Below are 24277 nucleotides of genomic sequence, written 5' to 3' on the forward strand. Positions count from 1 at the left end.
GCTTGGCTCTGAACTGAGGGCCCAGCCCAGGCAAGACTCCGAAGTACCAGAGACACCACTGCGCGCCCTGCCGCTTCCATCTAGTTCTCGCTCTCCCCTATCCATCAGTCCTCTCAACTCGGTCCAGCGTCTGTGTAGGGACGGACTGCTGCGATGAAGCCCTGAGGGCGTGTATCTTGGAGTGGTTCTGTTTCTTTGATTAACCCTGATGGATGTGTGCTCACTTAGCCATTCAACCAACAAGTCTTCACGGACGAAAACACTGAGCACTGGCTATGCCTGGCTACCAAGGTCTTGGTGCTGGAGGCATGAGACTCCAAGACAGAACACACCGCTGAGTTGGGGACTCATTCTAGTGTGGACCCTAATACTAAAATTTTGTGACATCAGGGCAAAATCCTCCTATCTATCACACCTCAATTTCCTTACCAGTAGGTGAGAAGACCCCATCTTCCAATCTATCTCTCATTTAGTGCCCTGAGAATATAAAACAGCCGAAGGAGCCATCATCTCAGCATTTGGGAGGGGTTTGAGGGCTTCCTGGAACTCCAGGCCAGCCTGATGTACAGAGAGAACTCCAGGCCAACCTGGACTACAGATTTAGAATACAAAACAAACAAACAAACAGACAAACAAACAAACAAAAAAGCTGAAAAAATACTTTTAACCCAAGCAGTTCTAAAAACTAATTTAAATAAAGCAATATCAACCCATTCTAGATATTGTTATAATCTTTTATTATGTATCAAATTGTCTTCAATATAACTTACAACCTGATTAAATCTGATAGATACTTTTATCTATTTAAAGGAAAAAAATTCTCTTTATGTACAACATCTTCTGTCTAGAGTCTGGCAAATATAGTACCTTTCATTGCAGGATTTTTGCTTAACATAACAAGCAAAAAATAAACAACCAAAAAAAAAAAAAAAATGAAAGCAAACTGAATCCCCAGATTCCCTCAACTACAAATGTCAATAATGAATAAAGCATTAAAAAGACGAACACAGAATAACTGTTGTTTAGAAATGCATAATGAATACTAATATTAGTGGCAAAAACAAAAACAAAAACAAAACAAAACAAAAATAACAAACGGCCCAGACAGTCTTCAGGGCCACCATTCCTGCTCGGGGTGGGGGTGGACTCTAGACCATTTCTCGGCTCCTGCGGATGGCGCAGCACAGGATCATGCTGAAAATCATGCCGAAGATCTGCAGAGACAGGAAGAGTGGGGGGGTGGGAAGAGTGTCTGAATGAGAGGGAAAGAGCATCACTCAGACCAAGACAAACAGCCAACCAAGGCAGCAAGGTCCAGGAAAGTAGGAGAGACGGAGGCCAGAGAACAGGAAGGATGGTGGACAGCCAGCCAGCTGCTGAGATCCGCAGCATGAACCATTTCCTCAGGGAGCATTCAGAGCGAGACCCTGAAAGAGCAGCTTTAAACGCTAAATCCAGTGTCTCCGACACAGCATGCAGATTGGGAACTCTCCCCGCCCTCCTGTCTTTTTCCTGGTGCTTGGGAATGAAACCAGGGCTTGACCCGTTCCAGCAAAGGGCCCTACCTCTGAGCCTCAGTCCCAGCGCTCACACTTCCCAACAGTAAAGAGGAAATAGCGATGGCACCCACCTGGCCAGGACAGCCAGGGTTGCTTTAGCTGTTGAGCCTACAGCACTTCTAACAGTGCCTGGGCACAGCTTACTGACAGTGCCTCTTCTCTGGACCACCTGCCACTTACCATCACCACGGCGATGCCGATGCCCACTGCTCCAATGATGTGGAACTTGTTGTTGAAGACCTCATTGATGACTTCCGGGCAGGGCTTAGAGAGGTAAACAAGGCACAGGGTCAGAAACAGCTCTCACTCTGGGGGTGTTCCTCTTCCTGGCTGGCTTGCTGACTACCTGTATCATGCTGGGAGGCCTGGTGGCCAGAGGGCCAACGGGGATGGAGGTATTTGGGTATCAGCTGTCCTGGCCGGGTGGACCGAAGGAGGAAATGGGAGATATGGCAGGTGGGTACTTCAGACTTGAGAGTACTTCAGAGAAGGGGGAGGTCTGAGGTCTCTTTCCTTTCTATTTGCTTTTACGTGTAGGAGTGTTTTGTCTGCGTGCGTGTGCACGCACCATGTTTGTGCCTGGTGTCTGTGGAGCTCAGAAGAGTTCTTTAAGGGTGGGGACCCGGGCAGCAGTGTTCGGTCCCAGGTACCTGTAGTTGTGGGAGCTAGGTAGGGGTCAGCTATATCTCCGATCTGGCCTTTGTCTTGCTGCCACCTGAGGAGAGGCCTCTGGGAAGAATGTTGCCAAACCTTGCCCTTGCAGGGTTTGGCGTAAGCAGCAGGGCAGGGTGCTAGGTTTGTGTCTCACGTTTACCTTAACCTGGATGGTTTCCATAAAGTCCTTTTTGGGGCAGATGTCCGTTAGAAAGCTCTCCACAGCACCACCTATACCACAGCAGTTCAGCTGCAGGGAGAAGGCAGAGATGGGGATGAGGGGGAAACAAAGATAAGAGCCACGTCAGCTCGGTATAGAAATACGAGTGCGGATACTCTGGAGGGAGGCACCAGCGGGCCCCGTGGTTTCCGCCACAAAGGTGACCTACCGCCATATGGATGGCTTTGAGTGTTTCCCGCTGGGGCTCATCCTTGGTCCTCAACTTGTGGTAGGTGTCTTTGTAAAATTCCTGGACTTCCTTAATCACCTGTGACGGACAGACAAAGCAGGAGCAGAGATGGGTTTCCCGGAAAACTTTCTCACAGGTATTCTTGAAGTACTTGGCTAACTGCCACCAGCATCACCTTTCTCGGCACCATTCCTGCTTCGGCCTCCAAAGCGCCCAGATGGAGTAGCCTTGGCTGTCCTGGACTCCCTTTGTAGACCAGGCTTGGCTGCGAACTCACAGAGATCTGCCTGCCTCTGCCTCCCTGAGTGCTGGGATCACAGGCGTGTGACACTCTGCTCAGCTGGTTTATTGGAAAGAGGGACCTCCCCCAAAGGGTCCCTGTACCTTTCCTCTGTCTCTGCAGAATGTAAGGCACCCCACCTTCAAACACTGCACTGCTGTGTCCCAGCCTGGCCTCCAGCTCCTTAGAGACCACCCCGGAAACGAAAACCCTGCCCTTTCTTTTGCCCAGAAGTTTCCCGTTTCTCCCATTTTCCTCTGTCAAGGTGTAGGTCCACATTCCTTTCTCTACAAACAGGAAGAGATGCCCCAGTCCAACCTCACCTTTTAAATCTCAAGGTACTCTGGTTAGAAACGACTGGCGTGACATGTGTCAGACATCTTTCTCCCACACTAGATGGCAAGGTTCCTGAAAGTGGGGACCAGGAACCCGGATACTTGGGGACCTTGATAGCATCTGGTGTGGCACCTGTGGTATGTATTTACAGACTGGAGAAAGGGAGTCTTTTCTGATGACAGAAAGCCATGTTGTTCTGAGCAACCCTTCTAGGGTTGGGGGAAGGGCTGTTTAGCTGTGATTGACAGACACACAGATGTGCACACACACACACACACACGCACACGCAAATGGCTTCCAAAGTGAATGATGGTTCCTCAACATCTGCTATGTGCTAGCCACACAGGACAGGCTCATTCCCAGCCCCAAGGCGTGTATATCTTGCTCCTACATGGAAATATACTCAATAAAGGAGTGTGTTCAGCGGAAAGTCCAGCAAGTAACTAGCCTGGACCCTTCTTCAATCTTCATCAACCCTCTTCCCGGCTCAGAAAATTAAATCACTGCAGGACCCAAGAGGCTTCTGGGAAACACCTACCTCATCCTTGTGGGTATAGCCCCAGACAGCTGCAGCTATCTCGATGGCGAATATCACCAGGAGGAATCCGAAGAACTGGAAGACAGGAGATGCGGTGAGAGGGACCCTGACAAGTCAGTCAGCAACACCAAAGCGATGTAGAGCAGGCAGCATGTGGGTGGCACAAACGAACAGGCAGGAAGAGGGTGACAAAGGGGGCCCCATGGCGTTCTGGAGGAGAATGTGGGGTCAGCCGCCCCTAAACTCGTATTTGGAGGGTATTAGTTTGGAGCTGGGCAGCAGTAAAACACCACTGCCCCCACACAAAACCCTAAGGAGAACTAGGAAAACAACGGCAGTGCCTTCACTCTGTGGAGTTTGGGCAAGACAGAAACCATTTTTGAAAGAAGAGGGAGAGAAGGCAGAAGTGCCTGTGGATGCAGGGGATAAGAGCAAAAGTGGTCTTCAAGAAAGGGGGAAACAAAGTCCTGGCATTTAGCTGCCTAAGGGAAGTGATGAGGGCTCCAGAAATGCAGGGGGTTAATGCCTGCCATGCAGAGAGACTGGGGCTATGACCAAGATGGTGGCAGGAGCCTGAGCAGAGCCCAGTAAGGAAGGGGTGCCTTCCTTACTCCGTTCATTCTAGCTGTCCTAAGCACAGGCCTGGTGACATTTTGGGAAAGGAATGGGATTAAGGTAAGACTGGGAGTACAGAAAAACAATACTTACCAACCCCAGCATGCACTGGGACTCTTGTACAGCTCCACAGCAGCCCAGGAAACCCACTAGCATCATGAGGGCCCCAGCTCCAATCAGAATGTACACTCCTGAGGGCAGGAGGGAGGGAAAGGACACAAGTTTGGAAACATTAGTCTGGAGGCCCAGGCCTCTCCCCCTCAATGCCTCCTTGGTGACTGCACACAAAACAGCACTCTCCACCTCTGCTCTATCCTGCCTACACTCTACCTTATCCTTGGCTTTCCTAGAAGGGTTCTGAGGACCCTCAGATTCTACTTAGGAGACAACCCTGGTGCAAAGCGCTGTTTCTACCCAGCAGGAGGTTGCACTTGAGCTAATTTACCCAGACCTCTCATATAAGGGCTAGCTGCCGAGGACTTGAGAACACAATTCCCTTAGAAATCCTTTCTGCGCGCTGCCAGCACCCAACAGCCAATGCTGGCTAGAGTTTCTTGTTCTAGTACAAAGGACACATAGGCCGCTGTGTGTTATGAAGTCAGAAGATCTCTAGCCCCAGCACTGCTACTAACCACTGGGCGGGCGCTCTTCAGCTAGGATGTGTTTCTGAGGCTGCAGAGATGGCTCAGTGGTTACCAGCACTTGTTGCTTAACCACGAGGACCAGACACTGGATTCTAGGATCCATGTTGGGCATCTCCCAGATGCCTGTAACTTCAGTGCCCACCATGCCCTCTCTTGGCACCTCACATTGCACACACACAAACACAAACGCACGCACGCACGCACATCTTAAATGCCAAGAAATCCCTTCAGCCCACCGAAGAGATCTTACGGTTGGAAGGAAGTTACCCGAGCTTACGGCTGAAAGGATTTACCACCAGTCTAAGGGGAGAGTGAGTGATGCCAAGTCTTCAATGTGGGTGGATAACGGCGAAGACGTGGAGGGGGTAAAGAGTCTTTAAGTCCTGCCCACGCCCAGACAATACAAATCCCTGGATCTGGAATCCCAGCGGGGCAGCCCTGGGTACACTTATCCCAGCTCACTATGGCTCTGCCCACAGCGTCCATCACACAGGGACACTCTTGAGAAGCTGCAGTTGTTGGGCAGGGACTACCCGTGTGGAGCTCTCTGTCCTAAGTCCCCTAGGAAAAACCGTAACAGACGTGCTGGGGTGCATGTGTGTGCGCACACACACAATATACATACATTTAAATGAGGTGTATGTCTCTGTTGATGTATGTCCTCATGAATGCAGTTGTCCTTGGAGGCTAGAAGAGGGTGGTGCAGCCTGGAGCTAAGAGTCCACACGTGCACACGTAAATTTAAAAAGAAATGACTGGGACTTGGGGTGAGTGCATACTTACTGAGTGTGAGGCACTGGGTTCAATTTTCAGCACCACAAACGGCGGTGTGTGTGCGAGACAATAGCGAAGTCTCCTGGAACTATTGTGATGTGTGCAATGGTGCCATCCACATAAGCATAGGGCCAGGGCCAACTGTTATTAATCTCGATAATATAAGGGCTTGGCAACCATTGCGAAAGGCAAGTGTTGATTTTAATGGAGGGGATGCTCTCTCCCTATTCTCCCATGGGTACCAGAGAGAGTTCTTTAACTAGGGGCTGAAAATGAGAGGGGGTGGGAGCTCTGATGCCTTCTCACAAGACACAGCACACTACAGGGAAAGAACTTTTGGCACGTGCCACACTGATTACTGTCCCCCCTCCCACCTGCAGCACCCACCCAGCACAGGGCTGGACCCTGCAGCCAGGAGACCGTGGGACCGGCCTGTAGCTAACGCTCATGGGTGGCACAGAGCAGAGAGCACACAGTGGGCATTTGTGCCTCCCTCGCCTCCTCCCATCTGCCGTGACGTGAGGTCACGTGGGGTTGCTGGCAAACCCCACGGTGCGTGAATACGGGTATTGTTTCTGTGCATGCCTGGCCCAGACTGGGCAAGGAGACAAATGCAGATTGTCCTCAAGTCATCTTCCTAGCCAGTCAAATGTAGTGGGGGGAGGGGGAGGGCGGAGACTGAACTTGGGAGGCAGTGCAGTCCCGTGCATGGCCCCTGGGGAGGAGAGCCAGCTGCCAAGGGGACACCACGGAATGAGGCAGTAGCACAGCCATGGTTTCTGACTGTAGCATCAGGGCAAGACAAGGAAGGGGGAGATCACTCCTTCGAGCTGCAGAGCAGGGGCTGAGTCGATGGGAGCTGGGGTGGTATTAAGAGATCAAAAGGATTCAGAAGCACACGCAAGAGAATCAAATGCAAACAGACGGATGCATTTTTTTTTCTTCTTTTGTTTTTGTTTTTTTTTCTGAGTCCACACTGCAGTATGGGAGCTTGGATACCCTAGCAAAGCCAGGGCAGCTGGGGTAGCCGTGAGTTCAACAAGAGGGTTCTCATAGGACAGATCCACTCCAGAGAGATTTTTAAGGTAAAGCGCCTGCCGGCTTTCGATCTTGTTCACACAGCTACAGCTCTGGAGTCTCTGTCAGAGAAAGGCAGCAGCCCTGGCAGCAGCCTTTAAGCTATAGAGTAGCCCAAGCCTTGTGAGTCATGGATCTGTTGTGAGTCTCAGATTGTATCTGCTCACTACGGTAGCCCTGCCAGGCTAGAGCTCAAACCCAGGGCTTCCTGAAGGCAAGGCACTGAAGACACTCACCTAGGAGCTGGCCCCAGACTTAGGCTTGTTTTCGAAAAGGGCTGACCCCAGCTTCCTTTTGGGAAGGCTGCTCGCGGCCCCACCCCCCCACACTTGTTAGCAAGGGCTGGCACTGATAGATGACAAAGTGTTCCCTTTTATAAAACAAGCGAATGTTAGCTTTCTGTCTGACTCATGGAAAAATTTGTTCGTCAGGCGGCCTTCTTCAGGATCTCCATGCTAAATTGTTTAAGGGCTGTTTATTGCACTCCCCCGCCCCTTGGGCTGACATTATAGGTCTATTTAAATGGGGTGGGGGGAGGGAGGCTTGGCAGTAGCATATGTCAGGGTGTCCTTTGCACAGGAATCAGGGTGCCCTGGCCCACCTGTGTGTTGGACTCTGAGCTCAGGCTAGGGAGGACACGGCAGCTTCCCCTGTGTGCAAGAGGACCTGATCTTCTAGGCTCATCCTCACTTGCTTGAAGTTCATTATCCCCAGCTCTACTCCCCCCCCCATTCTTGCTTTCTCTCTCTCCTGGGGCCGGTTACTCTCATGCAGAAGAGCCTCACTGGCCATGGTAACTCTCAGAGGGAGGGGTGTGGTTATGTACGAATTCAGGTGGGGAAAATGAGGCTCCAAGCAGGGAGGACACTGACACCCAGAAGGTTCCAAAGGAGGAATGGATACACTCACAGCCTCTGGCTAGACCTCCTAAAGTCCTTCACTGCAGCCATGATTCCAGAAGGACACCACAGTAGGTAAGAAGAGCTGGGGGCTCCCGGGCCAGAAAAGATGTGGTTCTGTGACATGACATGTTTGTAAGCCTGAGATGGGGTCCTGCTGAGAGGATGAGCCTGCCAGGGCCTGAGCTGGAGAGAAGGCCCGTATAAGGCTATCAGCTGTTCTGAGGGCTTGCTTCTCTGCCTCATCACACACCATTTCTCAACTGTGCAAACTGTGGTCTCATCCCAGCAAGCATGAAGAGTCAGCTGCAAACTCAGGCTGGTCTGAGGGTGGCCGTGTGCAAGGGTTGGCCACGCCCATGATGCCAAGAAAATCACCCTGGGTGAAGCTCGCACTCCTAGCTCAAGTGTTGGGAGGACTCTGGTTCACACAAAGGGCAGGCCTCATAGTCCAGTGACAAGGGGGACACAGAGGACAAAGCCTCCTTGACCCTTTGCCCAGGGACAGCAACTTCAGTTTCCCAAAATGTAATGGTCGTCCAGGCAGGGCCCACCGCCACTTGGTTTCCCGATGTTTTTGTGTCTTTGGCAGTAGCCCCTAGTCCCTGGAAAAAGAACAGCATCTTCAAAGCTGAACTCTTAGAAGGGTTGGTGGCATAGGCCTTTAATACCAGCTACTCAAGAGGCTGAGGCAGGAGACTACAAGTTCAAGGCCAGCCTAAGTAAGTTCAAGGGCAGCTTCAACAACTTAGTGAGAATCTGTCCCAAAGTTTTAAAGGAAAAGAAGGCTAGGGGTACAGCTTAATGGTAGAGAGGTGCCTAGTGTATGTACTGCAGGCCCTAGGTTCCAGGAGCCTCCCATCTCCCAAATCAACAACAACACTCTGAAATGCCAGCCGGGTTCAGTGCAAAGGGGCTGAGTGCCGACAGAGCTGAGGAGACAACGGATGCCAGGCTCCAGTGAGGGACTGCTGTCTTCTGGAACTCTTGCTTTCAATCAACCTCTGGTCTCTTTAGGAAGGACCGCTGAAGGCCATTTAAACTCCATCATAACCAGCATGATTAGAACCCCAGGAGGAAGCCCGGTGTGGTGGCACATGCCTGTAATCCCAGCATTCAGGGAGGCAGAGGCAGGCGGATCTCTTTGAGCTCAAGGCCAGCCTGGTCTACAAAGCAAGCCCAGGACAGCTAAGGACTACACCTAGGGCCACGGGTGTGGGGGCTTCTCCCTTAGCCTCAATTTGTTTGAAGTCAAAAAAAGCCCAGAGAGCCTTGTCCTGCTCCCGGAGAAGGCGCGATGGTCACTGTTTGCAAGAGGCGCTCCACCTACAACCCAGCACAGAGAATCCCAGAAGGAGCTGGGGTTTATGTTTGAGGGACAAGCGCTTGGGCCAGGGTCTGGGCTCTCTAGGTTGTGAGACGGGAAATACTCCCTGTTCCTCGTAGAGTTGTAGGGATGGACCCAGAGAACTACACCAGGAAAGGGTGGGGCTTGGGAGTGGTTTCTTCCCAGGCCACCCAGTCACCAGCGACAATCGTTCTCCCCACATCTAAAAATATACCGAGATGGGAAGAACTACTAGGTAACCAGGAGTAGTCAAAAGGACAGGAGGCCTGAGGCCTCGGGACTCCTTCAGAAGACGCAGGGGAACTGTGTAGGGCCTTGCTCAGGAGATCGGCCTGGAGAGGTCCCCATTCCTGTCTGTGGACCTGCTGTCCCCAGGGAGTGTGCTCACAGCTCCCTTGTGTGCTGGGGCATGGAGTGCGAAGGGGGTCCCCTCAGTTCCCTGCTCCTTTGTGGAAAATGCCCGCCCCCCCATATCCTACTCCCTCCTGCTCTCTGCCGTGGCATTCCTGCTCCGAATCAAAGCTCTGTTGCTAAAACAAGTCAGGGCACTATGGAAACCTGCTCCCTAAAAACTCTGCTTGTAGTTTAAAAACAAAACAAAAGGCCAAACCATAAGCCACGGAGTGTTCTCTTTCCCACTTTCTTTTTAAGAGCCGGGCAGTGCACCCAGCCCTTCCCCACCCCACCGCCGCTGATGAACAATAATAAAAGGCAGGAAAACTGAGATCTAGATGGAGAAGTCAGGGGCTTTGTGACTTAGCTCCTCCCGGCTACCTGGACAGCTAGAGGGAAAAGGGAAGGCTGACTGAAACCATGGCCCCTGGTCCCTGAAGCCCAAAAGATGATAATCCTGTCAGGATGCTTTCTTGTCTTTCGTAAAAATAACTTCAGTGGGTGGAAAGGAAGTGACAACTCACGCTGGTCTGATGGCATGACAGGATCACCCTAAAAATAGGGGGCTTCCTACTTCCAAACCAGGCGGAGTGGAACCAAAGGCTGAGTTGTACGCAAGCTGGCAGCTACAGGAAATGGTCCTCAGTGGCACCTCCTCTTACAGAGGCAGAGAAACGGGCTGAATGGAGCCAGGAAGGGCCAAGGAACCCGTGTAGAGAAAGCTACTGCCTGGTTCAGGCTCAGGTGATTCCAACCATACTGAAAGGGAAAACCCTTCCCTAAGGCAAAAGCAGTTTTCCCAAAGGGCAGGATTTCTTTTCTCTCCCTTCCATGTTCTCTCTCTTTCCTTCCTTCACCTCTTTGTTTTCTTTCTGTCACTTGGCTCTCTTGCTTACTTAGCTTTTCCTTTGACCTCCTTCTGAGGGCCTCATGTAAGTGCCTCCAACAGAGGACCCTCCCCACCCCCATTAATCTTTAATTTTGATTATATATCCAGGAAGCTGGTCTGGAGAGATACAGGGAGGGGAGCCCCTTCTCTTCCGGCCTCTGCGGATGTATACTAGGCCAAGGGTTTCTGACTTGAGATGATTATGATTTAGTTTGCAGATACACAGCATTCAGACCAAGGTTCCCACACCCTCAGGAGTGGTAGCAGCAGCCTGGCCAGACCCAACTTCACCTCAGAGAACGGTCAGGATGCCAAACTCAGCGGGCAAGAAAAGAAACCACAGCAGCCCGATGCAAACGCATGGACAAAGCCACCTAACTTGAAAGGGACAGGGCTGGCTCATGTGGCCAGCCCCTCTCTGCCAGGCCCAAGTCCTCAGGTCGATGTGACGTCCCTCTCCAGAGCTGAAGTGCCACCTCCTCGTCTTACCTGTGTAGAAACTGGAATGATTACTTTCTTGCTCAAAGATGCTCTTGGTCTGAGAGTCGAATCGGAGCCAGAGTCCGATGGCAAGCACTGCAATGCCGGCGAGCTGCAAGACATTCAACACATCGAAGGGCATTAGTCCCGGCTGCCGGGGATAATGCGCTCCAGGAACGCCGAAGAGACTCGCAGAGGACTCTGGCACCATCCTCTCCTTCTGCCCTCCCAGTGCATCTGGCAGTAGCAGAAAGCGACGGGAGGTGTGTGATCAACCGTGTGCCAAAACCATCAGTAGGCCGGATTGGATGAACAGCTCCCTACCAGAAGCATTGCAGTTGGCGGGCACAGAATCCTATCATGCAGCAGTGAAGGTGAATCACGATGGCTACCAGGCACTACGGGCGTATCTTACCGTGTTCAACCAAAGCAGGAACCACCGAAGTCACACACTAACTAAACACCAGTGCTCGGTTTAAGCTGCATATAAAATGTCTGTCATAAAGGTGATAAGCAATAAAAAAAAATAAACAATGATTAGGAAGTGAGTGGTGAGCTCAAGGTGGGGGGAGGAACTGATGAGCAGGTGGGTGAGTGTCTGGACTGTTTAATAGGATGTTAAGTGATATTTTTACTTGTCGCGCTGTGTTGCCCAGGCATGTCTTGAACTACTGGGCTCTAGCTATCCCCCTGCCTCAGCCTCCTGAAAGACCAGGACTATCCCACAAATTGGTGATCTTTTCTTTTTTTTTTTTTTTAAACTTGAGCAATGATAAATGCGTGATCAGATGATCACAAGCTGTTAGCAAGGCCTCTGCCAAGCCCCTTCACCCCCAACCCCAGCCAGCTGACCCCTCATCACCGGTTCCAGGGCTTGCTGGGGGAGTGACTCATAGCACTCCAGTGTAGTGGCCGGCTGCATGGGGGTGACAGACCCGATTTTGGCGGGTCTACATACCAGGGACACTTAATGCCACTATACCTTGCCCCAGAAGCTGAGTGTCTCCGCTATGAACAGCCAGATCTCCCTTCCTCCCAATTCTGACCCTTCTCCTCTACTTTACCTATGATGTGGCAATTGGATTGGGGTTCCTGCACATGACCTGGGCAGGTTTGATGCCGATGCTCCCACAGGCCCTTAGAAAGGGGCCAGCCCCTGAGCCTGCTCACCAGCTGGAGGGGACGAAAGTCCAGAGGCAGCACTCCAAGCCAGAGGCCCTGCCTACGGTTGGCCTCATTACCTTTTTTGTTTCCAACAAAAGCCAAATGGAAACAGTCTGGTTTTGCTGCGAAAAGCTCCTTTGCCATCTGGCCCCAAATGGTTCCATCCATGTGACAGTGAAGGAAAAAAGGAGTTTCTTCTATTGTTTCACTGGGGCTCGCTTTGTTTTGTCATTCATACGGATTAAGAAAAAATAGTATTACAGGATGGGCCATAAGAAAACCGGGACAAACCTAAACTGCACACAACCCACAAAGAACTTAGACCAGGATTTTTCTTTCTCTTCTTTTCAGTTTTTTTCTTTTTTAAACAGTGTGTGTGTGTGTGTGTGTGTGTGTGTGTGTTTGTATATACTTTTGTGTACGCTATGGCACATGTGTGAGGTCAGAGGACAAGCTGCCTCCCATCTTCTGACAGGGTCCCTTATTTGCTGCTGCGTAACCACAGCGCTGGAGAGCTTTCTGTGGCTTCTCTTCTCTACCTCCCATCTTCCTGAACTCCAGTGCCATCACCCCCGGTTCTGGTCCTCACATCCTCAAGGGTGTTGGGGGGGAAAAGCATTTAACCCCACAGAGCCATGTCGCTCGCCCATGCTTTCTGTTTTTTTTTTTTTTTTTTTTTTCTGGACAAAGTTTCATTAGGTAGTCTAGCCCAGCCCGAAACTCTCCTCCATCCTCCTTCTACCTCAGCCTCCCCAGTGCTAGGTGACTGGTATCTTTAAGTTAACAGTAATGTGGCAAAGCTCAGTCCACGTAGGGGTGCGAGCCTGTCCTCTCAGTACCTGGGAAGCTGGGGCAGGAAGATGGAGTGCCAGGCTCCATAGTGAGTTCAGGGATAGCCTGGGTTCTAGCCTGAAAGCTCATTTCACAAAATCTCCGTCAATCTCAGATAAACCCTAAACAAGAAGCCATTGAGGCTGCGGCAGAGGAAACACGGGAAAAGGGGTGACGTGACAACAGAGGCCGGGCGGAGGCTACTCTGCCTTGGCAACGGTCTCTGCAGGTCTGAAAAGCCACTGGCGCCGTGGCCTGCCGGTCTCTCCCCCACAAGGCTTCCAGCTCCTCCCAGGGCTGCTCAGCTAATTAGCTTCTTTACCGCCTCTGTGATTCTGTCTGTGCCAACACCACACTGGCAGGACTCTCAACCCTAAAAAAGCAAGAACGAGCAGAATGGAAACCCAAACTCTCTTTCTTCAACTTCGCTCCTCGACACTGTCCCTTCAAGTCCTGAATCCACAGTTCAGTTGTCCCAACCTGCAGCTGACAATAAGGAACCCAGGCTCCTCCTCCTCTTTGATGAAATCTCAGTTTCCCAGACTCAGCCCCAGGGAATCCCTGCCTCTGACCACCTAAGTCCCTCCTGAAATGCCCCGGCCACCTGAGCTGCTCTCATTCCAGCACCCCTACCGAACGCCTCATAGAGCACACGCGCCTTAACGTCAGATTGAGGTCTTTATTCCTTTTCAAATCATGACACTCCCCACCCATCCATTCTTTGGACACATCGACTCCTAAGAGACAGCAGAAGGGCCCTTTCCTGCTATAACACAACCCATGAGGCTGGGCACAGGTGTGGTGGGGTGGGCTTTAATCCCAGCACTCAGGAGGCAGAGGCGAGCAGAGCTCTGAGTTTGAGGCCAGCTATATTGTCAATTCCAGGATATGTAGTGAGATGTAGTGTCCCCCCCAAAAAAAAAAAGGTTTGGTGTAGCACAACTGTAATCCTAGCACTTGGGAAACTGAGGCAGGGGGATCTTTGAGGCCATAGGCTATGTAGTTAAATCCTGATTTAAAACCAAAACAGAGTCACCCCCCCCCCCAAGGTAAGGCCCCGGATGAGATATGAGGCCAATCCTTATGAAGTCTTTGCTGCCTTCCAACTCAATCCCTCTATGCACAGCTGGAGTTGGTCTCTCATTTCCCACCCTCCCATGTTCTCCAAGGGCTGGGATTACAGGCGTCTGACACCATGCCCGGCTCTTCTACAGCCTTCTGAGAGGCCAAGTTTCTGCAAAGTGCCCGCTGTCCTCTCCTCTCTATAACCCCACCCTTTGAGGAATCCAGCCGCACACCCCAACTCTGGCTGAACACTCGGGTAACCTGGTCCTGTAAGGCTTCAGCCAATTTCAGAGTCATGAAAGTTTCCCCTCCCCGCCTTTCCTTTCTAGTGTTACGGCTGGAACCAAGGCCTTGGACTTGTGAGCTGAGACCCAAGCCCTCCATCACGGTGCCACATTCCAGCTCATTTCTATTTTCCCTGTAGTGGAGGGTTTTGGTGAGTCACACTGAAAATCTCACTACGGGGACAGTCTCACCCTGACACATGACCTGCAACCAATGGAAATACCTCCAATTCCAAAGGACGATTTAAAAAAAAAAAAAAAAAAAAAGCTAAAGTATAATAATAGAGCTTAGGGGTACCTGCCTGCTCAGCTGCTCAGTTGTTCCTGGCTAGGCTTGTAAAACTGGATCCAGATAGAACCTGCCAAGGTATGCACCGGCTGGGGGAGGGGAAGCTGACAGACACTATTCAAGTCTGTGGGCAGATGGACCAGGAGGGGACTAGCATCCGGTCCCCTCAGGTGGGAGGTGGCCTGTGACCCTGTGGGACAGATCCCAATCAAAACACACTGGGTTTGTGCTGGGCTGGGCCATCGTTTATACTGTGGCTTCATTGGCCATACTCTTTCTCTTTTAGAGGACAAGATGCTCATCACACTTTCCCCAGCTGGGGTTAGAGAATCCAGAAAAGAGAGAGCAGAGGGAACTCAGCCTGTTGGGCTTTCTTTGTATTTTTCAGAGTGAGAGGGAGGGTGGGAGGAGGGGTGAAGAACGGGGCTGAGACAGGATTTGTTGTGGCCCAGTCATAAACTTTTTATGTAGCTAAGGATGACCTTGAACTTCAGATGGTCCTGCTTCTAGCTCCTGAGACTGCAGGTGTGTGGCCACCCGGCCTGGTCTCTGTGGTACTGGCCATTGAGCTTGAGGCTTTGTCCATGTTAGGCAAGCATTCTACCAACTGACTCAGCCACACCACCGGCCTACCCTGCACTGTCTTGAGGTAGCCTCACCTGCCACATTGGGAGGGACTGAGGTGGATGTTTGGGGGTGGACAGCCTCTGGGAAAAAGAGGGAGGGTTTTAATTTCCCTGTTGTCCTTCCGGGAAAACAATGGCTATTTCAGGGAACAATAATGGCAAAATATACATGTAGCAAGCAAGAAGCAGGAAGGCCTAAAGCTGCCACCTGTCACCTGCATGACAGGGCTATCAGTTCCTGGCTGTACATAGGGTGGGAATCACCTGGGGAATTATAAGCATTCCTTTACTCTGGCCCCACCAAGGACAGCAGGCGACGAGAGTGCACACCTCTGCTGAGAAGGACCCCATGTAAATCCAGCCCTGCCTTCAGGAGCTCCGAAACCAAGCACTTTCCTCAACCTTTAAGGGTCCTCATTTGTTCATTTCGGTAAGACAGGCTTACTGTAGCTCAGAGATACTCATCTAGGCTGGCCTCAAACTTGTGGTGATTCTCCTGCCTCAGCCTTCTGAATGCTGCTGGGCTTACAGGCGTGCATCGTACAAGTGGTTCATTTGTTTATAAACACATGGACAAACACGCACCCACGCACACACTGCTGTGTCACTTTCAGCCTAGGTGGAAGGCGAAGGTCCAAGATGTACACACAAGAAGCACTTTGGAAACTGCAGGTTATTATAGCCACCCAGTCTGTGTAGAGGGAAAAAGAAAATGGTAATAACACCAATAGTAATAAACCTTGAGAAAGACAGTCACGGACACTCCTCGGACCTTGTATGTCCTCTGTGATCTGAGCAGGTGGCTGACAGAAGCAGGAGAATTTGGGACATTGGATTGCTGTTTTCTGAGATTATGTCTTTGGTGGCAGGGAGGTGGGGGGTGGGGGAGGCCGGGGAGCTATGCTCAGACCCCAGGCTGTGGCCTCTCCTGGAGTTCCAGAATGGGCAGGGGGGGGGGAGGGCTCTCCCTGGCTAGCATAGGAAAGGACCCCAGCTCTTAACTCCCCCCCCCCGGCAGACGTTCACTGCTCCGCTTTATGTTTTTGTTTGGACACTTGGGCACCCACAGGCACGGTTGCTTGCACTGCCCAGGAAGTCGGTAACACACCAAATAGCCAGGATGCAATTCCGCCATCAGCTGTTTCCCAGGCCCTAAAATATCAGTCAAGCTTGAAGAAAGCCACCGGGGCGAAGATAAGGCCCTCTGTGTCCACAGGCTTCAACATTCAAAAGCGAGAGTCAGGCCACCCGGACCTGTGGGCTCACCCATCCCCATGGCAACCTCCTCTCGCCAGCAAATGCCAAAGCCTGAGATGGGCCCAGTCACTAGTTAGGGGGCTGGGCTGGGCAACGCCAGCAAGAGGCTCCCGAGCTGCAAGCTCCTGTAATCCTCCCCCGTCTCCCTCCCCCACCCGAGACTGGGGCGAGTGTGTAGGTAGTGCTAGTGGGAGGGGTCCTCCCACACCCAGGTCCCACCCCTCAGTTATGAACAAAACTCAGGTCCACGCCAACAGAAGAGACCTCACGGCTGCCTTTCCTTGAGGATCACAAACCGTTTGCATTTGGCAAAGTTTAAAGAGCACGGGGCCAACTTGAGTTGAATATACGGACTGGAGGGGAAGGTCCAGGCCAAGCCTTGAACTTCTGGTCTCGCAGCTTCTACCAAGTGGGCGGCATTCAGTATTCACTCCTGCAGCAAATCCTTGGGGACCCGCTGGCCAGCCAGCTGTCAGGTCAGGAGTGCGTTACCGAGAAGCCTGTGTTTGATCACATGCCCTGGGTTATTCTGACACGTTCATGTACCCAATCACTACCCTGACTTTTGTTTAAATACTGCACAAGAAGGATGGGCAGGAAACAACAGGAAACAGCTTTCTCTGGACGTTCTCTGGACTTGTGAGCCTGGAGGAGGGCTTTCCCCACGCCCTTTCTAAAAAACTCTAAAGGAAAGAGTCATGCGATTTCCTGGGCTGACTTTGGGTCTGTGGGAGGTGAGCTTGTGGCCTCAGCTGAAAGGACCAAAGCTGCTTCCCCACTGGACACTGATAACGGGAGTGGGGCTCCGGCACTCTAACCAACCCAACCATAAAGCCACCGGAAGTCCACCTAGACTGCTGGCTGGTGCCAGTGGAGGCCAGGGTGGGGGTGGGAAGACTGAAGCAGGCATACTGGCTGGGCAGCTCCACAGTGAATGATCAAGGTTAGGAAGCTTGGGCAAAGGGCTCAAGCTGGAGCCTGCGTCTGGCTCCCAAAGGTGTGCTTACCTCTTTACCCCAGTTCTTCTCCAATGACTCAGACAAGTTGTAAGAGGCTCCCACGGGCAGCCGGGGCTGAAGGCTGGTGAACACTATACCCTGATTTTCCTGAGTGAAGCACAGACTCTGGTTTCACGCTACCCCAAACTCTCTAAAAGATTTTTTTTTCCCTTTTATTTTTAAACAAGAAAACAGAGAGAGCGTAGACAGGCTGTGTAGGTTGTCTAGCTTTTAGCACTGACTCAGTTCCTGGCAGGTTTTCCTGCCAGAGCAGGTGAGGGGAAATAAACAATAGCCACAACAGAGATGGACAATAATAGCGGTGGTTCTTCTCTGTGAGGACCAGTGCATGATGGGATGCAGTACAGAAGGCCAGCATCCTTCTTTATACGTGACTAGGAATCCTCAGGGATGTTAAGCAACTGTCTTAGAACACAGGCATAACAGGAAAAGGCTCCAACTGAACCAAGGTCACAGAGATTAAAATTCTACCTCAGAGAATTGCTCAGGTAGGCCCGGGAATCCCCAAGTCACAGAGACTGGCGGCCCAGACAGGTTGCGCTTGGAAAAATACTCTAGCTTAAACTTTAATTTAGCGACAAGGATTTCCCTCCTTGCCCAGGCTTGAGGATGAAGTGTCAGCCACCTGGGGCAGGTGGGAGAGCAGAGCCCGGGCTCTTCCCTTGGGTTCATGGTTCTTTCCCTCTGCTGAGACAGGACTGGTCATAGTCCCTGAAAAATGTGCTTCAGGGAGCTCCATCCACGTGCTCCTCTCCCAATGTCTGCCCAAAATAATGGTGATCTGGCTTGACATCTCTGGGACCTGGTTTTGGGGGGAGAGGGAGAGGAGTCCTTGTTGTCCAGAAGACTCTAGATAAAAGATTCAATCCTCTTTTGGGAAGTATATGGGGTGAGCTGGAAGGGGAGTGGCCCTGCCTGCCCCTCTTTCCTTTCATTCTCTGCTGTTGTTTGGATGCAGGGTGTCATGGAGGCCAGGGTGGTCTCAAACTTGCTACATAGCAGAGAATGACCTGGAAGTTATGATCCTTCTGCCTCTGAATGTCAAGTGCTGGGACCGTGAGTGTGTGCCTCTGCGCCGAGCTCTTCAACTATTGGGAATCAACACCCAAGCCAAGCTTCAAGAGATGAGCACTTGCCTTTGGGGCTAACTTTGCCACCCTTCCCAAACCGGGGAGACAGTCAGGCGAGCAGTCTGTGGATGGAGAGATAAGCTCTGTTGCCAGAAAGGAGGCCGGAGGCCAACGTCAGCTCCGAGCCACCCTGTGCTGTGATTCCCCAGAGCTGCAGGAGGGAGATCTGGGTCAACAGAAACCTTGGGACTAGCTCTATGCCCCAAAAACCTTGATAGAAAGCTGGTGGTGCTGTGACTCCAGCGATGTCTGTAGATATGAAAGCTAACCAACCTAACCGTGAGCCAGGGAAGGGACAAAAGCTTTGCATTAAATGCTTCATTACCGCCTCTCTAATGCGGATAGGAAAAATGAGGCTTAAGTCAGTAATTTGCCACCTCCTCACCAACCCCCGCAAATAATTACTCTCTGGTTCATAAATAACCTTTGCTGCTATCTTTTGCTCTTTTTTTTTTTTTTTTTTTTAAATGTGTGTGTATTGTATAGCTCTCCCTGGCCTTAAACTATGTGGCTGACAAGCACCTTGAACTCTTGATCTTCCTGCAGGCCTGTGACACTTGGCCCAGGTCTCCATGACTCTTCTGTACCATCATGGGCCGTGTATGCAAGCTCAGCAACAAAAATCCCAGCCTCCCATAAGAAGCCAGGCCCTTAGGAAGGCAACTTCTAGTTTGTGTCTTAAAGTTTGAGAAAGTTAGGATACTCATATAATCCAACATTAAAAAAAAAAATCCAGTTGTCCATTATACAAGTTAAAGATGGGACACTTTCCCTTGACTTCCCAGGCTCATATGTGTGACTGGCAGCCTGAGACCATGGCTGGCCTGCATGCTGACCTGCCCAGAGCTCTGTCATAGGGTTCTGGCATCTGTACATGGATGGTTTCCATAGTCAGGGTCAGCTAGTTAGTCAGAGAAGAAAAAACAAGTTTAGAGAGGTGAAGTAATTTGCCCACGCCATGGCATGCTCATGGTGACTCAGCTGCCAGCTCTGTCACCTGCATGACACAGACCGTGAGAGAGAGAAGTCTGCTTCTCAAATCCAATCTCATTCTTGGCAGAAACGGTTTGTATGTAGAGATTTACCAGGGTGTGGAAGATTCAGGACAGTGGTTCTTCTCAACCTGTGGGTCGCAACCCCCTTTTTTTTTGGGGGGGGGGGGCTTTGCTGAACGACCCTTACACAAGGGCTGTGTATCAGGCTCCCTGTATCTGAGATATTTACATTATGATTACAGTGATGCTTTACAGTAGCCTTCACAGGACATTACATTATGATGACATGTAGCCAAAGCATAGTTAGGACGTAGCAACGAAAATAATTTTATGGCCACCACAACATGAGGTGTGTCAAAGGAAGCATTAGGAAGACTGAGAACCTCGGATGCAGGGCCACACTGACTTCTTCTCAGGGCATCATCCTAGTAATGAGACAGCAACCTAGTGTGGACAAGTTTAGGAATTGAGAAATCCTCCCTTCAGGCTGGGCGCAGTGGCGCACACCGGTGAACCCAGCGCTCAGGGAGGCGGAGGCAGGCGGATCTTTGTGAGTCTGAGGCCAGCCTGGTGGACAAAGCTAGTCCAAGACAGCCAAGGCTACACAGAGAGACCCTGTCTTGAAAAGGCTCCTCTCTTCTACAGGCAGAGTCGGCACCGTGTTGACCTTCTCCCTCCAGCCCTTTCACTGAGGTGATCCTCAGCATCAGAGTCTGACCTAGCATGCTTGAGGCTCAGGCTAACCTTTCAAACATCTCAGCTGAAGTTTCCACTGCCTGCTTGCCAGGCACACAGCTCGGCCCTCTTCCCCCAAGCCCGGAAATAATCCCCTTTCTGCTGAAGGCAGGCATTCTGATCTTAACCAAAATCATGTGACACGTGTGTGTGGTGGTGGTGGTGGTGGTGGTGGTGGTGGTGGTGGTGGTGTGGTGTGGTGTGGGGGCTGCTTTATTTCAGACTCCAGAACACCACATACTTGCTCTCCTCACGCGGTGCACACCTCCCTAAGGTGTCCGGCTCCTGCTGCCCCACCCCACGTGCAGAAGTGAAGATGGGTTAAGCAAGGTCCGGGCTTCCTTCCTCTGGCTGCTGGCTTCCTGAGCTCCGTCCACACCCTCACTCCACTCCACCAAAGCGGTGCTGAGAAGCAGAGCCCCGAGGGACTTGGCGCCTCTTCTCGGCTTAGCTTTCCCACCACTGCAGCTGCCCTCTGCCTCCACCGGTCAGGGCTGCCAGCCCACCCCGTGTCCTTATCTCTTGAAAAACTGCCTTCTGAGATACAACCTGGAGCCTCCGGCAGCAACACACCATGGGCCCCTAGAGGTTAAAACTGCAGCATGAGAATGATGGCAGCTTCCTATTACAAAGGACTAAGGCCTCTCCAAGCCCAGCACTGGACAGTAATCTAATTTCTACCCGCAACAAGTTTTTCTGTGTCACTTAAAGGTTATTATGCGCCTTAGACCCAGGATCACAAGTTGATTAGCACAAGGCAGAGCGTGGAAGGATGTCCAAGGCCGGTAAAGGAGGTTTAACATTTGACTGTTGACAGGTGTGGAGGCATCCAAAATCTCGGCTTTTGAGAGGAAGAGGGTGTGTGTGTGTTATTGAGCGTTTGAGGCCAGTATGGTCCACACAGAGCATTCTGGCCACATAGTGCGACCTTGTCTACAGGACACCACGTATTTAGGTGTACCGGTAATAGACCGACACCTGCAGCAGCCAAGCCGCCTTGGTGGGGAGGGCCTGTTTCTGGGGTTCACGCTCCTCGCCTGAAAACACCCATCAGAGCTGGGGTGTGGACGCGTGGTGTATGTGCAAACTGGCACTCTGCTAATTCTCACCTAGAACTGACACGCACCCCAAATACCTAAACTTCTACCCACTGGAAAAGCAATGGTGAGCTCACAACTCTTCACAGCCTTGCCGATCTTTTTATTCAGTTTTTAATAAATCCATTGCATCATACTATAGGCTCACTGTAGGTGGGAAAAGAAATGAAAATTAGAATACGGCAGAAATCTGTTTGACTTTAATAAATTGGTTCAATTTACTTTCTGGTATTTTTAGCTCAAGTCTAGGACAGCTCCAGTGGGCCACACAGGAGCTGTGGTTTGTTTCTGATCTGGACATAGTAGCAGCTCAAACTGTGGCATGTGTCAGTGAACAGGGGCTGCCTTCTGATGCTAAGAGGCTGTTTGGAGGTGGGAAGCCAGAGGGAGTCTGCCCGGGTGTTGGCAGTGGTCACAGATGCCCCTCCCCCATGGGCATTGGGGCAGCTGTGAAGGCCACCTCTGTCCCTCTGCACAGCACCCGTTGTCCTCATCGGGCAAGGGCTTAACACCCAGGCTGGTGACACTTCGCCAGGCGAACGGTTCCCAAACCCACGAAGCCTTCTTTGGAATCCAATTAACATGGGCCCTTTCCAAGCTAGACTGTTTTGGCTGTTCCTGTCACTTACCTAGGTGGCTTGTTACCTCTCTAGAGACCCAATCCCTATCCCCACCCCTAAGACAGTCTGCCCTTCTCAAAGTCCCCAGAGAAGAGAGGAGATAGGGCTCTATGGGGTGGGAAGAGGAATCACCAATAAGCAAGACCTGCCTGGAAGCTGATGAAGCTGGATTCCTTTCGTGGGCTATACCCCTAGTCTTTAAAAGATTAAAAAAGAAAAGACTTGTTGTCTTGCCTGAATGCATTTTTGTGCAGTGTGTGCACAACTGGTGCCCTTGGAGATCAGAAAAAGACATGGGATCCCCAGGAAATGGCGTTATAGCTGCTTATGAGAGACTGGAACCAAATTTGAGTCCGCTGAGCCATGCCTCCAGCCTCAACAGCTGTAGTGCGGAACTTAGGGTTTCTCTTTTGTTGTTTTGTTTTGTAATGGTCCATGCTACCGACAACCATGGCGGTTAAGCCAAGAAATAAAAGTTTCAAGTCTTTTTTACTGATGGCCAAACCAGGAGCGGGCTTGAGTCTCTTGGTGCCCAAGCTCAGGGGTCCAGAGTTTTTAAAGGTGAAACCCACACAGACACATCACAGGTAGATGGTGGTCAGAGTCATCTTGAAATGGGCACTCCTGGTGGAGCGCAATGGCTACCTTAGACATGACTTGCCCATTATTTTGGTTAATGCATGTGGACCATTGGCAAGGTCATGGGTATCTCCAAAGTGTTGTCAGGGCAGATGTGATGGTTGTGTGGGTGTGGGTGGTGCTGGTGGGGGGGGTTAGAGGGCTGAGACTGTCCAAGCAAACCCAGTCCGTCAGTCTGTCTCTCTTTCTTTCGTTAGGCAGGGTCTCACTAAGTCGCTCTGTCTCTCCTTGGAACTCACTATATAGACCCATGTTGGCCTTGAACTCACAGAGATTTACCTGTCTCTGCCCCCTCCCCCTCCCCCCCTCCCCCCTCCCCCCCAGTGCTGGGATTAAAGTCGTGCACCACCACACCCACCTAAATTTAGGGTTTTTAATAGTACTTAAAACAAAACAAAACACCACTCTATTATTCCCTCATGCACTTTCAGGAAGTCCATTATGTCAGAAACATGGGATTCAGGACATACCAGAGGTTACCTAGAAACCAAAGGAAACAAATTAATATGGGGCCACTCATGTCCTGAGGTTCATGAGGCCTCCAGGACATAACAAAGGGAAAAAAAAACAACCAAAAACAAAACCCAAACAAACTATGCACAGCATTTTCCTTCTGGAAGAAAGCCCCACCAATTTCATGGGATTCCCTAAAAAAGGGTTTGACCTTGAAGGTCTCAATAAAAACATATATACAATACTTCAGACTTAGCCAGGAGTGGTTCTGTTTCACGCCTTTAATCCCAGCACTTGGGAGGTAGAGGCCAAGGCAGGAGCATCTGAGTGTGAGACCAGACTGGTCTACATAGAGAGACCCTGTCTCAATAAACAAAACAAAACAAAAACTGCAAAAAAATAAAAAAATAAAAAAAATAAAACAACAACAACAACAAAACCCTAAACAAATACTCTCCCTTCCCTGCCAACACACACACATTAATCCATGACTAAGTATTTTCTTGGGTGGGTGGGGCAGAAAATTACCCGGATGGATATAATTTTTATAAAACTGTCTCATCTGGGGACAGGATGTTGCTTTCCACAGCTGCATGCCACCACTTGATGGAAAATAAAAATGTCCCTGGACCAGCCTGACTTTTTCCAAAGAAAGGAGCAGCCAGGTGTTGGGCAGTCGGACCCCAAAACACGAAAACGTACAAGAAATACTAAGACTGGCTTTCCTTTCCTTTCCTTTTGAATCCAGATAGTCTTTAGTTGAAATACCTTCCTTCTGATAGCTGGCCTTCCATGTTTTAGGCTTTGGGTTCAATTCCCAGCACCACTGAATAACAAGAAAATAAAAGAGTTGACAGATCCCATTAAAATTCTCTGACCCAACCAGGACAGGGAGGAACTCAGAAATCGTAGGCCTATAGCTTTTCTTAAGGCCACATGGGTTTACCCAGAACCCACGAGCCAACAACTGCAGAAGCCGCCAGAACCCTGAGATCTGAGCCATAGCCCCCCACCCCCGCCCCTGGGCCCAAAGCCAGAAATCCCCAGGCAAGAGTCACCCACCTCTGTGTGTGTGTTACCAAAGAAAACATGTTTCTTGTAAATCCAAGGTATTTTTAGGTCCCAAACTGTGAGACCTATTTCAGAGGCCATCTCCTTATAAAAACTGAACTGAACC

General features: G+C 50.9%; 1 protein-coding gene across 1 annotated transcript in view; it reads right to left on the reverse strand.

Moving 5' to 3' along the window:
• Positions 1-720: 720 nt before the first annotated feature.
• The window catches only part of Cd9 (CD9 molecule), a 28174-nt gene continuing 4617 nt past the window's right edge, over positions 721-24277 (reverse strand). The window contains exons 2-8 of the mRNA XM_021637026.1: positions 10906-11008; positions 4486-4583; positions 3778-3852; positions 2603-2701; positions 2374-2463; positions 1740-1823; positions 721-1214 (exon numbers count right to left, since the gene is read on the reverse strand). Of these exons, the coding sequence (XP_021492701.1) occupies positions 1149-1214; positions 1740-1823; positions 2374-2463; positions 2603-2701; positions 3778-3852; positions 4486-4583; positions 10906-11008 (615 nt within the window). The 3' untranslated portion in view covers positions 721-1148. The remainder of the gene's footprint in view (positions 1215-1739; positions 1824-2373; positions 2464-2602; positions 2702-3777; positions 3853-4485; positions 4584-10905; positions 11009-24277) is intronic.

The sequence above is a fragment of the Meriones unguiculatus genome, chromosome 5, assembly GCF_030254825.1.
Source record: "Meriones unguiculatus strain TT.TT164.6M chromosome 5, Bangor_MerUng_6.1, whole genome shotgun sequence".
NCBI classification, from domain to species: Eukaryota; Metazoa; Chordata; class Mammalia; order Rodentia; family Muridae; genus Meriones; species Meriones unguiculatus.